Genomic DNA, 13,363 nt, shown 5'->3' with positions numbered 1-13,363 from the left:
CCGTGGCTCTGTCCTGGGGCGCTATGCACGTGCCTGGGCAAGCTGGGCAGGGTCTGCATCTGACGCTGCCTTGTTGCATCTGCCCTGAAGCTGCTCCCCACCAGCCTGCTGGGCAGGCTCTGCCTTCATTCTGGGTGCAGCCTGGTGCTAGCGAGATTAGGGATCCTGGGAGCTGCCTTCAGGGCTCAGGGAACCCACAGGGTTAGTGTCACAGTTGCTTTTATTTCTGAGCTGTGTCGCCCATCTGCAGGGAGTCAGTGGTCTGCGTGTGGCAGCCGCCGGGGACCAGGACCTGATCCCAGCCAGACCACGGTCGGAGCCCAGAGACCTGGCCGGGCTTCCCTGATCGTGTCTTGCTTTGCTTTCCCCACAGAGCCGCTGTGCAGAGGGTGGTCACAGCCATGAATCAGATGGACCGGAAGAAGCACGAGAAGTTTGCAAACCAGTTTAACTATGCACTGACTTAGAGGGCCAGACTGGGTGTGTGTGGTCCCCTCTGGTCGTCTGCTCTTCTCCCTCGGCCAGGGGACCAGGATCGGAGCGCAGACACAGGACTGGGCTGTAAGCACAGCCACTGTTGTTATGTGTGTTTCGTGTGAGGAAAGAGTGTGTATTCTAGTCACAGTTCCCCAGAGGTATGGACTCCCCCTGCCCTGGGGAGCCACAGCCATCCGGGTTATGGGTCTGGCCCGCCCGAGAGCCTGGAGGTGACGTGGGCAGCGTGGCTCAGTGGGGCATCTGGCAAAGCCTGTCCCCATGTCACCCCACGCCCCACTTCCCAGCCTTTTCCCTGGGCAGTAGGAGGGACTCGGGGGGGACTCTAGGAACCCTCATACTTTTATGTAAACACTGTTTTTAAGACAAGCTGGGAAGTGAACCGTTCAGCGTCGCACCTTGCATTTCCAGCTCACAGAGCGTTTTGGTGATGGTTCTGCATTAGAATGTCAACAACTACTTCTCTACTTTTTTGTTTTTCAAAAATAGCTTTATACTTCCACACCCTAGAATTCACCCTTTCAAAGTGTACCACTTAGTGTGGCATGAGGTATGTTGTACAACCTGGACCACCTGTTTCCAGAACTTTCCATCACCCCAGAAGAAAGCCTGTCCCTGTTAGCGGTCACTCCCCTACTCCTTCCTCCAGCCCCTGGCCCTTTCTGGATGGACGGCATCCTAGCAACACGTGGCCTTTCGTGTCTGGTTCGTCCACTTAGCACAGTGTCTCCTGGGTTCTTCCATGTTGTGGAATGCGTCAGAGCCCTGTGCCCTTTTACTGCCCACTGATGACACCACAGTGTGGGCACAGCACGCTGTTTATCTGTTTATCACTGGCATCTGGGTTGTTCTCACACTGGCTGTGATGAGTGATGGTTCTGTGAACGTGTGTGCAAGTCTTGTGTGGACATGGATTTTCATTTCTTTTAGGTTTACACCTAGAAGTGGAATCGCTAGCTCACTTGGCAACTCTGTGTTTAACTTGTTGATGAACCGCCAGACTGTTCCCCAGCAGCTGCACCATTTGACTTACCTTCACAGTGCGTGAGGGTTCCAGTTTCTCTGTGTTTTTGCCAATACGTTATCTGTGTTTCATCTTAGCCATCTTGGTATGAAATGGTATCTTTTATTTTTTTTTAAGATGTTATTTATTTGAGAGGGAGAACATGAGAGAGGGGAGGGGCAGAGGCAGAGGGAGAAGCAGGCTTCCCGCGGAGCAGGGAGCCCGATGCGGGGTTTGACCCCAGGACCCTGGGACCATGACCTGAGCCGAAGGCAGACGCTTAACCAGCTGAGCCACCCAGGTGCCCCTGAGGTGGTATCTTGATTTGCATTTTAATTTGTATTTTCCTAATGACTACTGATACTATCTTTTCATGTGTTTATTGGCCATTTGTGTATTTTTTTGGAGAAATATCTATTCAGATCCTTTGCCCATTTTCAATTGCATTGTTTGAGTTAGAATTCTTTATATATTCTAGGGGCATCTGGGTGGCTCAGTTGGTTAAATATCTGCCTTTGGCTCAGGTCATGGTCCCGGCGTCCTGGGATCAAGCCCCGCATTGGGCTCCTTGCTCAGCGGGGAGCCTGCTTCTCCCTCTCCCTCTGCTGCTCCCCCTGCTTGTGCACTCTCTCTCTTTCTCTCTCTCAAATAAATAAAACCTTAAAAAAAAAAGTTCTTTATATATTCTAGACCCTTATATTGTTTGCAAATATTTTCTCCCATTCTCTTTTCACTTTCTCGATGTGCCCTTTGAAGCACTAAGTTGTTAATTTTAATGACATCCAGTATCTGTTTTTTCTTTTGTTTCATGTGCTTCTGGTGTCCTGAACACCTAGCCTGATCCAAGATTATGATTTACTCCTACATTTTCTTCTAAGAGTTTTATAGTTTTAGCTCTTACATTTAGGTCTTTGATCCATTTTGAGTTAATTTTTGTATATGGTGTGAGGTAGGGATCCAACTTCATTCTTTTGTGTGTGGATTCCAGTTGTCCCAGCACCATGTGTTGAAAAGATTGTTCTTTCCCCCACCGAATTATCTTGACACCTTTGCTGATCATCCATTGGCCATAAATGGAAGAGTTTATTTCTGGATTCTCCGTTCCTTTCCACTGACCTGTATATATCCTTATGCCAGTGCTGCAGTGTCTTGGTTAATCTTGCTTTGTGGTTAAGTTTTGAACCCTGAAAGTAAGTCCTCCAACTTTGTTCTTTTTCAAGATTATCTTGGCTATTCTGGGTCCCTTGCATTTCCAAATGAATTTTAGGATCGGCTTGTTAATTTCTACCAAAAAAGGGCAGCTGAGATTTTGATAGAGATTTTGTTGAATCTGGGGATCACTTTGGAAAGTATTGTCATCTTCATGTTAAGTTTTATGATTCATGAACTTGGAATATTCTTATTATTTGGCTGTTCTTTAGCTTATTTCAACAGTTTTTTGTTGTTTTCAGTGTACAAGTTATGCACTTATTTTGTTAAATTTATTCTTAAATATTTTATTCTTTTTGATGCTATTGTAAATATAATTGTTTTCTGAATTTCATTTTTGGATTGTTCATTGTTAATGTATAGAAATACAACTGATTTTTGTATGTTGGTCTTGTAGCCTGAAACTGTGCTGAGCTCGGTTAGTTCTAATTGTGTGTGTGTGTGTGTGTAGATTCCTTGGGATTTTCTCTATGCACAATGATGTCATCTGCAAATAGAATGCTTCCTTTACAATTTGGATGCCTTTCTTTCTTTTGCCTAATTGCCTTGGCAAATTAGGAACCTCCGGTACAATGTCGAATAGCAGTGGTGAGAGCAGACATCTTCATCTTGTTCCTGGTTTGGGGGAGAAAGCTTTCAGTCTTTCACCATTGAGAATGGTGTTGGCTGTGGGTTTTTGTAGATGCATTTTGCCAGGCTGAGAAAGTTCCCTTCTAATTCTAGTTTGTTGAGTGTTTTTGTCTTGATGTTGAATTCTGTCAGATGTCTTTTTATATCTATTAAAATGGTCGTGTGGTTTTTGTTCTTTATTCTGTTGCTGTGGTATACTACATGAATTGTTTTTCATATGCTGAACCACCCTTGCATTCATGGGATAAATCCCACTTGGTCTGATATATAATTCTTTTTATGTTATTGCACTTGGTTTGCTAATATTATGCGATTCCAGTGACCTGGTTTGCTAGTATTTTGTTAAGGAATTTTGTGTCTGCTCATAAGAGATATTACCATACACTTTTCTTCTTATGATATCCTTGTCTGGCTTTGGTATCAGAGTAGTACTGGCCTCATAGATTGAGTTGGGAAATGTTCCTTCCTTGTCTGTTTTTTGGAAGAATTTATGAAGGATTTGTGTTAATCCTTTAAACATTTGGTGGAATTCACCAATGAAGTCATTTGGTCCTGGGCTTTTCCTTGTGAGAAGTCTTTTTTTTGTTTGTTTTTTGTTGTTTTTTAATTTATTATCTTGGGTGCCTGGGTGGCTCAGTCGGTTAAGCGTCTGCCTTTGGATCAGATCATGATCCCAGGGTTCTGGGATCGAGTCCCAAATACTCCCTGCTCAGTGGGAATTCTTCTCCCTCTCCCTCTCCCACTCCTTCTGCTGGTGCTCTCTCTCCCTCTCTTTCCCTGACAAATGAATAAACAAAATCTTTTTAAAAAATTAATTTATTATCTTTATTTATTGTAGATCTGTTTAGATTTCCTGTTCTTCCTTGAATCAGTCTTAGTAGTTTCTGTATTTTTAGGAATGTCTGTTTCATATAGGTTTTTGGTTGTAATTTGTTGACATACAGTTGTTTATAGTATTCTTTGTAATTCTTTTTATTTCTTTAAGGTTGCTGGCAATGCCTCTTCTTTCATTCCAGGATTTTAGAAATCTGAGTGTTTTCTCACTTTTTAAAATTGGCTTGGCCAGTCTAACTAAAGGCTTATCAATTTTATTGATTTATTCAAAACCCAACTTCTGGTTTTGTTGATTTTTCTCTCGTTTTTTTTTTTTTTCATTTTTTGTTTTGTTAATTTCCGCTCTGATCTTTATTATTTACTTTGGGTTGCTTTGGGTTTAGTTTTCTCTCTTTCTAGTTTCTTAAGATAGAAGATTAGCTTACTGATTTGAGGTCTAGCTTCTTTTTCAGGTAGGTGTTTACAACTCTTAAGTTTTCATCTAAGCACTGCTTTAGCTTCATTGTGTAAGTTTTGGAATGTTGTGTTTCATCTTTATCTCCCAAGTATTTTCTCATTTCTCTTGAATTTCTTTTACCCATTGATTATTCAGGAGTTGGTTTAATTTCCACATACTTGTTAATTTCCCAAATTTTCTTTTGTTATTTGATTTCTAATTTCATTCCATGTGGCCAAAGAATACATTGTATATGATTTCAGTCCTTTGAAATTTAAGACTTATTTTAAATGTGTATCCTGGACAATGTCCCGTGTACACTTGAGAACTGTTCTGTTGTTGAGTGTTCTGTAGATTCGTGTTAAGTCAAGGTGGTTCATAGTGTCACATGTCTTCTCTTTCCCCATTGACCTTCCACCCGGTTGTTCTCCGTACTGTTACTTTTCCTGATGGAGTGACCCTTTTGTAATGGGGTCTTCTCTGTGTCTAGTAACAGCTTTTGTCTTAAAGTCTCTTTTGTATGATATCCATATGCCTTGTGGCTGTTGTTTGTGTGGTACGTCTTCTTCCACCCGTGTAGTTTCGTTGTGTCTGATGCTAACATGCTCCTTGAAGACAGCATGCAGCTGATTGTGGCTTTTAATCTGCTCTGCTGATCTCTGCCTCTAAGTGCGATATTTAGTCCATTTACCTTTAATGTACTTACTGATAAGGGAAGATTTATGTCTGTCATTTTTCAGTTTTTCTACATGTCTTTTTCCTCTTTTCCCCATTGCCGTGTGTGTGTGTGTGTGTGTGTGTTAGACGGATGTTCGCTGAATTCCCCTGTGTCTTTCACTGAATTTTTGTTTTGGGGGGAATTCTTTAGTGGTTGTACTGCAGATTCCAGTGAACAAGTAAGTACAGTCTAGTTTGGCTTCATACCAGCTTAGTTTCAGGAGTGTACAAAAGCTCTGCTCTAATAGAGGTATGTTCTCTCCTAGTGCCTTTGTGTGATTTTTGTCATACAAATTACAACTTTATAGACTGTGAGCCCATCAACACAGTTTTGTGATTATTGCTTTATGCAGCTCTTTAAAGTCAGATAGGAAAAGAAAAGATTTACGAACAAAAATACATTTATTCTGTCTGCTCTTTGGCTCTGTGGTTGCCTTTACCTGCACCGTCTGTCTCTTCTTGTGGATTCGACTAATGTCTTTCACTTTGGTCTGAAGGGCTCCTTGCAGTGTTTCTTGAGGGATAGGTCTGCTAGCAGTGAATTGTCCCCATTCTTGTTTATCTGGAATGTCCTAACGTCTTCACTTTTGAAGAATAGCTTTGCTAGATTTCAATATGTTGTTAATAGTCTTTGTCTTCTAACCCTTTGAATGTATCATCCCACTGCCTTCTGGTGTCCACGGTTTCTGATGAGAAGCCAGTGTTAAGTTGGGATTTTGGAAAATGCTTTGTATACAATAAGTTGGGTTTTTTCCTTGCTGCTTTTAAAACGCTCTTTGTCTTTGACTTTTAATAGTTTTAATTATATGTCTAGTTACGGATCTCTTTGTGTGTGTCCTCCTTAGAATTTGTTGAGCTTCTTGGATGTAGAGGTTGTCGTTCATCAAATTTGGGAGGTTTGGGTCCATTATGTCTTCAAAGGTTCTTTCTGCCTCCTTCTCTCTCTCTCTCCTGTCATTGGACTCCCATTATGTGTATTTCTGTGGTCGGTGGTGTCTCTTTGGTCCCTGAGGCCCTGTTCTTTTTTTTCTTTCTTTTTTCTGTTCCTCAGAATGGACCTATTGATCTATCTTCAGGGTCACAGATTCTTTCTTTTGCCAACTAAAATCTAATATTTAGTTGTTCTAATGAATATCTCATTTCACTTGTACTTTCCAAGTCCAGAATTTTCTATTTGGTTCTCATCTATAATTTCTTTCTTTTTACCAATGTTCTCTATTTGGTGAAACATTATCTCATATTTTAATTCTTTAGACGTGGCTTCCTTTGCTTCTTTGAACATGTTTATAAGAACTGGTTTATAGTATTTGTCTAATAAGTTCAGCATTGGGCTTATTCAGGGACAGTTTCCACTGACTACTCTTCTCCTTATGTATGGGCCATACTTACCTGTTTCCTTGTGTGTCATAATTTTTTTGTTGACATCAGACATTTTAGATGATATAAGGTGGCAACTCTGGAAATCAGATCCCCCCCTCCCCACAATTTGTTGTTGCTATTTGTTTAGTGTCTTTTCTGAACTATGTAAAAATGTATATTCTTTGTCATGCTTGGCCACCGAAGTCTCTGTTTGGTCAGCTTAGTGATCAGCTCATGATTGGACAGAGACTTCCTTAAATGCTTTGATCCAAGAAGTCTTGTGGGTTTTGGCCGAAAGCCGTGTGTGTGTTGGGCACACCTTGAACCCTCAGCCAGGTAGTTGCCCCCTCTGCCTTAGCTCACACTTCCTGCTTGTTCCGGGCCTCGAGTTCAGCCAGAGGTGAGAGCTACGGACTCTTCAGGTCTTTGAGATTTTTCACCAGCCTCTTCTTTGGCCAAGCGGAAGTTGCCATTGCAGACCGCTCGTTGTCCAACAGTATCCCTGATTGTTCTCGACAGACCCGCACTGAGCCGGTTGTCAGGGCAGAAAAAAAGACAAGCCTGGCGAATGGTTTTTTCTGGGTAGCAGCCTGACGATTCCAGTAGTGACAAGTCTCTGAGGGAGGAGGGACTTTGGGACCCAGTCTTCCCCTCCCAGTGGCTGCCAGGCTGTTGATCTCCAGGCTACTGTGGCCCCAAGGTTGCTGGGTATAAAGGCCACTGCAGAGCTGGAGAGAGGGAATGAGAACAGTAACTGAAAATGCCACCAGGTTTGCCCTTTCCACCAAGATTGAGCCATTTTTCTAGGGTAAACCCTCCTTGGATTGTTACGGGTCTTTGGTTAATTTCCAGAGTTTTGAAAAAGTTAATTTTGTCAGTTTCCCCCGGGTTCTGTGGCATTTTGAGCAGTCCCGATTGCTGGGCAGGAAGGCCCTTCCTAGCCCTTTACTGTTCCTAGTGGTCCTGCCGAGGATACGCTTGTACGGATGCGTCTTCACGCACAGCCATGTGTGTCTGTGGGCCGGAGTCCCGGGGATTCCAGCTTGCTTTCCCAGAAGCAACCTGCAAGAACACTGACTTCCGGAACCCTCCCTCCCTCTGTGTGGTGGCGAGCATCTTGATCTTTGCCAAGCCCTGGGGAACACTGGCATCTCGGGGTTATAATCGACCTGTCTCTTACGAGTGAGCTGTTGAGCATTTTTTCGTATGGTAAGGTGCTCATTGTTGCTCCTGTTCTGTGAGTTGTACATCCATAGCCTTTGTTCATTTTCCTGTTGGTTTATTGGCTTATTTAAGTGTAGGAGCTCTTTATTCATTAAGAAAACTAGCTCTGTGTGACAGGTTGCAAATATTTCCTGTCTGCTGACTTTGCTAATGTTTTGCCGTGTGGATGTTCATGTATCTGAGTCTCTGTGCCCCTTCCCCAAAGACTATATTAAATTCTTCCTGTGTTTCCTCTGGTACTTTTATGGGTTTCATTTCCACATTTAAATCTCACTAATCTATTTATCACTTATTTTAATATAAAACATGACCCAGGAAATCCAGTTTTCTATTTCAAATAGCTGCCCAGCTGTCATCCATTTCTTGACAAATTAGTATTTCTTTAGCGGATGTGGAGCACCACCTTCTCTTATGTCGATACCCATGGACAGTGGTTCTGCTTATGAACTTTCTCTTCTGCCCCATCAACTTGCCTATGTGCGTGTTACCACACCATTGTGATTACCGTAGCTTTGTGCTATGTTTTTACGTCAGAGACCGCTTTCCTTTCACTTTGAGGCAGTTAGACAACAAGAGGTGCGGGGGAGGGGGGTGTTTTGTGAAACTTAACTCAGGGCCATAGGGGCTGCTGGTGGAGCATGGGATGGAGGGCCCTGCTGTCCCCATCCAGAGCAGACGGCAGGAGGGAGGATTGGCAGGGCCCGGGGAGCATCATTCCAGAGTTGTGACTCAGGACTGGAGTTGGATGGACTGTTACAGAAACAGGGTGTCACAGAATTAGCTAACTCCAACACAGGATTTATGTGTGCTTTTGCATGAAAAGCTCTAAGGTGGGTGCCCCAAGCTGGTGAGAAGACACCCACAGTGCTGTTGGGGCTGTTCTCTTCCTGGCATCAGTGCATAGGGCCTCCATCCCCAAGGTTACCTCTTGGCCCAAGTTGGTTGCTGGGGCTCCAGCCATCACAGGGTATGGGGATGGAAGGATGGGAGGGGGTATACCTCCATTTCCTGTGAAGAGCCTTTTCAGGTGCCCTGCTGCTTTGTCCAGTCACATGGCAGTGTCCAGCTGCCCAGGAAGCAGAAAATGCAGTCTTTTATGCTGGGGATAGGCATCCAGCTACCAGCAGCCCCTATGCCCAGGCAAGAGGGTGAATAGATCAGCCCTCAGCCGGCTACTCTGAAAGGGCCATTACACAGGGCTGTCTGGGATGGAGTGGGATGTGGCTTCCTGGAGTTGTCACCTGCCTGTGGGGGATGGGGCCCCGGAATGGAAGAGAACCCCCTTCCTCATGGACCTGTGTGTGACAGTCCCTACGTCCCTGAGAATGACCTGCTTGACCCCCCCTTCCCCCCCAGCTGTTACCACCTGCTGCCCCTGGGTGCCCCAGGCTGTCCCAGGCTGTATGCCCCCTTACCCTCCCCATGGAAATACCACCCCCTCCAGGAAGCCTCACCAGATCCCTCGAGTAGCCTAGGAAGGTCCCTCTGAGCTGAGTGACACTTCAGAGAGACATGTGAACCTCAAGTGGCCCAGGGCAGAGATCTGGGGACTCCACATGGGGCCCTGGATGCCACTTGGGGATGGGGGATGTGACGACGAGGCTGGCTTGCTGGGAGCAGGGGGCGAGTGGTCACAAGCGACTCTGCAGGTAAGGTAGGAGGAGCGGGAGGGCACAGGCAGTGACTGGTCGTGGGGAGGGCCACGGGGCTGAAGAGGCGGCCACAGAAGGGCCCTCTGCAGCTGTGTGGGGAGGGCACCACGTGGACCAGGGCACGACGGCCGGGGGGGGGGGGGGGGGGGGGGGGGGGGGGGGACCACAGGGGGTCCTGGGGAGGGGGAGTGAGGTGGGGCTGGGGGCCGCGTTCCCCGACGGTGGCGGAGCTGGGCCCATCCTCGCCCCTGCGGGACTGCAGGTGGGGCGCGAGGGGTCCGCGGAGCCCGGGGTCCAGCGGGGACGGCGGAGCGAAGGAGCAGCAGCAGAACTGGCCAGGCAGCGGGGCGGGGGCCTCGCGGGCTCAAGTGGAGAAGCTGGTGAAGAGGCCGGTGTAGACAGCGGGTGTAGACAGCGAGTGTAGACAGCTCCTTGGGTAACTCTGGCTTGGAAGGGGGCGGCTGGACGCTCCCCAGGGTGGGGCGGAAGGAGGGTGTGGACACGGCCCAGCGGGGAAGGGTGGGTGAGGAGGGAGGGCGCCGCGGGCAGGTGGCCTGAGCCGGCAGTGGGAGGGGCGGTGGGCGGCTGTGGAGAGAGGGAGGTGGACACGATGGGGCGGGGCGGCCGGCTGCCGGCAGGGTGAGTGCCCTCTCGAGGGAGGCCCAGCTGCCGGAGAGGAGGGGCGGAGCAAAGCTGATGAGACTTGAGCGGGGCAGGTAGGCAGGAAGGCGGGCAAAGCTGTGAGGGTGGCAGGTCCGCTAGCAGCCCCCATACCCATTCTCCCCTCTTTACGAGGAGTAAGTCGCCACCAGCTTTAAAAACTGCATTTCCCAGCCTCCCTTGGCTAGGAGTGGCCATGTGACCAAGCTCTGGCCAATGAGTTGTGAGCAGCTGTGTTACCTGGGCTTCTGGGAAAGCGCCTTAAAAGGAGAAGGGGTGTTCCCCCTCTTCTCCCTTCCTTCCCGTCCGCTGCCTGGAATGGGGATGTGATGGCCGGAGCGTCGCCCTTCATCTGGGTCCCTGAGGATGGGGTCCCAGCCCAGCGATGCTGTAGCAGACAGTGGGATGGAGGAGGGTTTCCAAGGACTCTGTGTAGGTGTCATAGCTGCCTGGGGCTGCCAGGAACCAGATTTCCCTCACACAAGAGAAAATGAATAATCTCCTTTCTACTTGTGTTCATTTGGATTTTCTCTTTCATGCAGCCAAAGCCAATCCTAATAGCAAGGCAGCTGTGGGTGGGCATAGAGGGAAGAGAGGAGTGGTGTGGGGAGTGGCCTCACAGGGAGCGAGCTCTGCCTCTGTCTGGGCTCAGCAGTCCCTGGGCAGGAGACGCGAGGCCTTCAGGTAGGCCCGTATGTGTCCGGGCTCACACCCGCAGGGCCTGTGCCTTGCTCGACAGGAGACAGAGACGACCTGGGTGTGTTCTGGGATGCCGGTGGATGCAGACTGCAGCCAGGACTGGTCCCAGGAGCTTGAGGAGGGACCGTCCCAGAGTGCACTCAGATCCCGGACCGGAGACAGCCCTTCGTGGGGCCCCCGTGGTGGGGGACAGTGATAAGGGGCCAGGAAAGCCACCACTCACCTCTGCCTCCAGCTCAGGCTGGGAGTGCCGGCTCGCGGGGGCCTGAGCACCACGCAGGCACTGGGCAGACTCCCAGGGTGGCTGTACCTGGTCTACCTCATCCTTTCCCTCTGAGGGCTGTGATGCAGCAGGCCCCGCTGAGCTCAAGCAAGGTGGGCTTGGGGAGACCCCAGCACCTTTGGGGCTGCCGTCCCCGCTCCCAGGAGGTGGAGGCTGTAGCTTCTTGCTTGGCAGCACTTCGAGCCCAGTTGGGCTAAGTGCACAATAATGTGGGTGATTTGATTTTAGGCCAAGAGCCCTCTGGAACTTTCTGGAGCTCTGGGTCTCCTCTGTCAGCTGCCTGTAGCCTGGATGCCCAGGCCTCAGTGGTGGGACCAGGGGTGTCCCCACCCCTGCACCTTCCCCTGTTAGATTCAGCAGACTTGAGCTCTGCCAGGGGGAGAGCCCCGCTCGTGGGGCTGACAACATCAGCAGGGTTACTTAGCAGAAAATTTCCTGGTGCCAGTGCTGTGAGGATGGAGAGCGGGGGAGGGGGGGACCGGATGTTTTGAAGCAGAGCAGCCTGCAGGAGGCCAGCGGTAGCAGTGGGCAGGGTGGTCCCAGCTACCTTTACCCCCAGCCCCACCCCAGCTGCCCGATGGGCTGGGGGCTGCCCCTCAGCGGCCCTTTACCCACTGGTGATGGAGAAGGCAAGAGGGGTCGCTCTCCCCACTCCTGCCCAGGCAGGTGCAGCCACCCACCCTCGCAGGCCCTCTCGCTCCCCAACCCAGCCTCAACCCTCCCCGAAGTGGATGCTGGCGGGCTACCTAGCGCGGGGACAAGGTCTGAGATCTCAGCCGGCTCCTCGCACACGGAGGGGATGCACACCTAGAGAAGACGCGTTCCCAAGCGCAGCCGGCTCCTTCTGCGTCGCAGGGCTCGGTGCGGACCAGCCACAGGGTTGGGCGGGAGCACGGGCCCCACAGCGCCCGGCATCCTGCTACCCCTCTGAGCTCTTCCCAAGTCCAGGCGGTGCTGCTGTGGGGACCCCTCCTCACCGCGCCCCCGGGCCTGTGTCCCCGCAGCCTTGGCTCTCGTGTCGGGCAGCCACAGGCTCAGTGCCGCCACCTCTCCCTTCCCCGCGTTCCCAGGGCTCCAGGAACCCGTGTGGAGACCGCGCCCAGAGCGGGACCCGCGAGTCTTTGGAGAAGAGGTGGCTGTGCTGGGCTGGAGCGCTGGACTCGTGCGGGCCGGGCTTGCAGTCCAGCTCCCGCGCCCTTGGGCCAGCCGTTGGAGCCTGGGGAGCCCCAGCTTCCCTCCTCTGGGAATCGACAAGAGCTCATCCCTGCCAGGCCTGGGGGCACATGTGCCCAACGCAAGCCGCCCCTGCCCCGGCCTGGTGCTCCGGGTGCGGATGACAGGGGTAGCTGCCCAGGGGACAGTGCTGCTCCCAGCCCCGACTCTGTGCCCGACTCTGCTCCGCCAGGCTTCCTCCCCCCTAAGAGCCCCCTAAGGCTACACAGAGGAGGAAGGGGGATGTCCCTGAAGCCATGGGGTCCGGGGTGGGGGAAGGGGAGACGCGGGGATCGGGGACTCTTGGACAGCAGACACTCAGCCCCAAGTGCGTGTGTGTTGGGGAGGTGGGGAGCCCAGGCGCCACCGCACTGCAGAGTTCGGCCATGGGACACCGGGGAAATTGGGGCCTGAACCCAGCGCCCGGTCCAACAGCCCGAGGCGCCTCGGCAGCGATGAAGTAAGTCCCCACCGACGGGCGAGGGCAGCGCGGGAGCCTGAGGCACGCGGGTGCAGCCTCCTGCGGTTTATTGATTGAGTAAAGTTCAGCAAAGTGCTTCCGAGCGGGCCGAGCCCGGCCCCGACGCGTACAGTCATTTATAAATTTAAAACTCTTCTGTAGCAACCGGCTATATACAGAGTCCACGACGGAGGCCTTACAAAAGCCCCGGCGGCGGGCGCCTTCGGGTCCCAGTCCGCGCCGCGCTCAGAGGTGCGGCGCGTAGAAGGCGGGCGCGCCGTAGGTCTGCGAGCCCAGCACGAAGGGCGACAGCACGGCCGGGCTCGACAGGAAGGGCAGCTGCGCGGCGCACACCAGGCCGCCGGGGCCGTGCGCCGGGTACCCGGCGGGGCCGTGCATGGCGAGCGGCGCGCCCATGGGCGGCGACGGGCTGAGCGGGCTGAGGCCGCCGGGCAGCCCGGCGCCCGGCCCCGCGCCCGGCCCCGCTGCT

At 50.8% G+C, this 13,363-nt stretch overlaps 2 protein-coding genes across 5 annotated transcripts in view; one reads left to right on the top strand and one right to left on the bottom strand.

The window, feature by feature from the left end:
* Positions 1 to 616, top strand: part of UVSSA (UV stimulated scaffold protein A) — a 32,202-nt gene extending 31,586 nt beyond the window's left edge. The window contains exon 11 of the mRNA XM_044913118.1: positions 374 to 616. Within this exon, the coding sequence (XP_044769053.1) occupies positions 374 to 467 (94 nt within the window). The 3' untranslated portion in view covers positions 468 to 616. The remainder of the gene's footprint in view (positions 1 to 373) is intronic.
* Positions 1 to 13,363, bottom strand: part of CTBP1 (C-terminal binding protein 1) — a 372,880-nt gene that overhangs the window by 144,722 nt on the left and 214,795 nt on the right. The window lies entirely within an intron of this gene.

Source organism: Neomonachus schauinslandi, chromosome 2 (genome assembly GCF_002201575.2).
Source record: "Neomonachus schauinslandi chromosome 2, ASM220157v2, whole genome shotgun sequence".
NCBI lineage: Eukaryota > Metazoa > Chordata > Mammalia > Carnivora > Phocidae > Neomonachus > Neomonachus schauinslandi.
The sequence above is the reverse complement of the archived record's forward strand: the minus strand, read 5'-3'. Positions and strand labels throughout refer to the sequence as shown.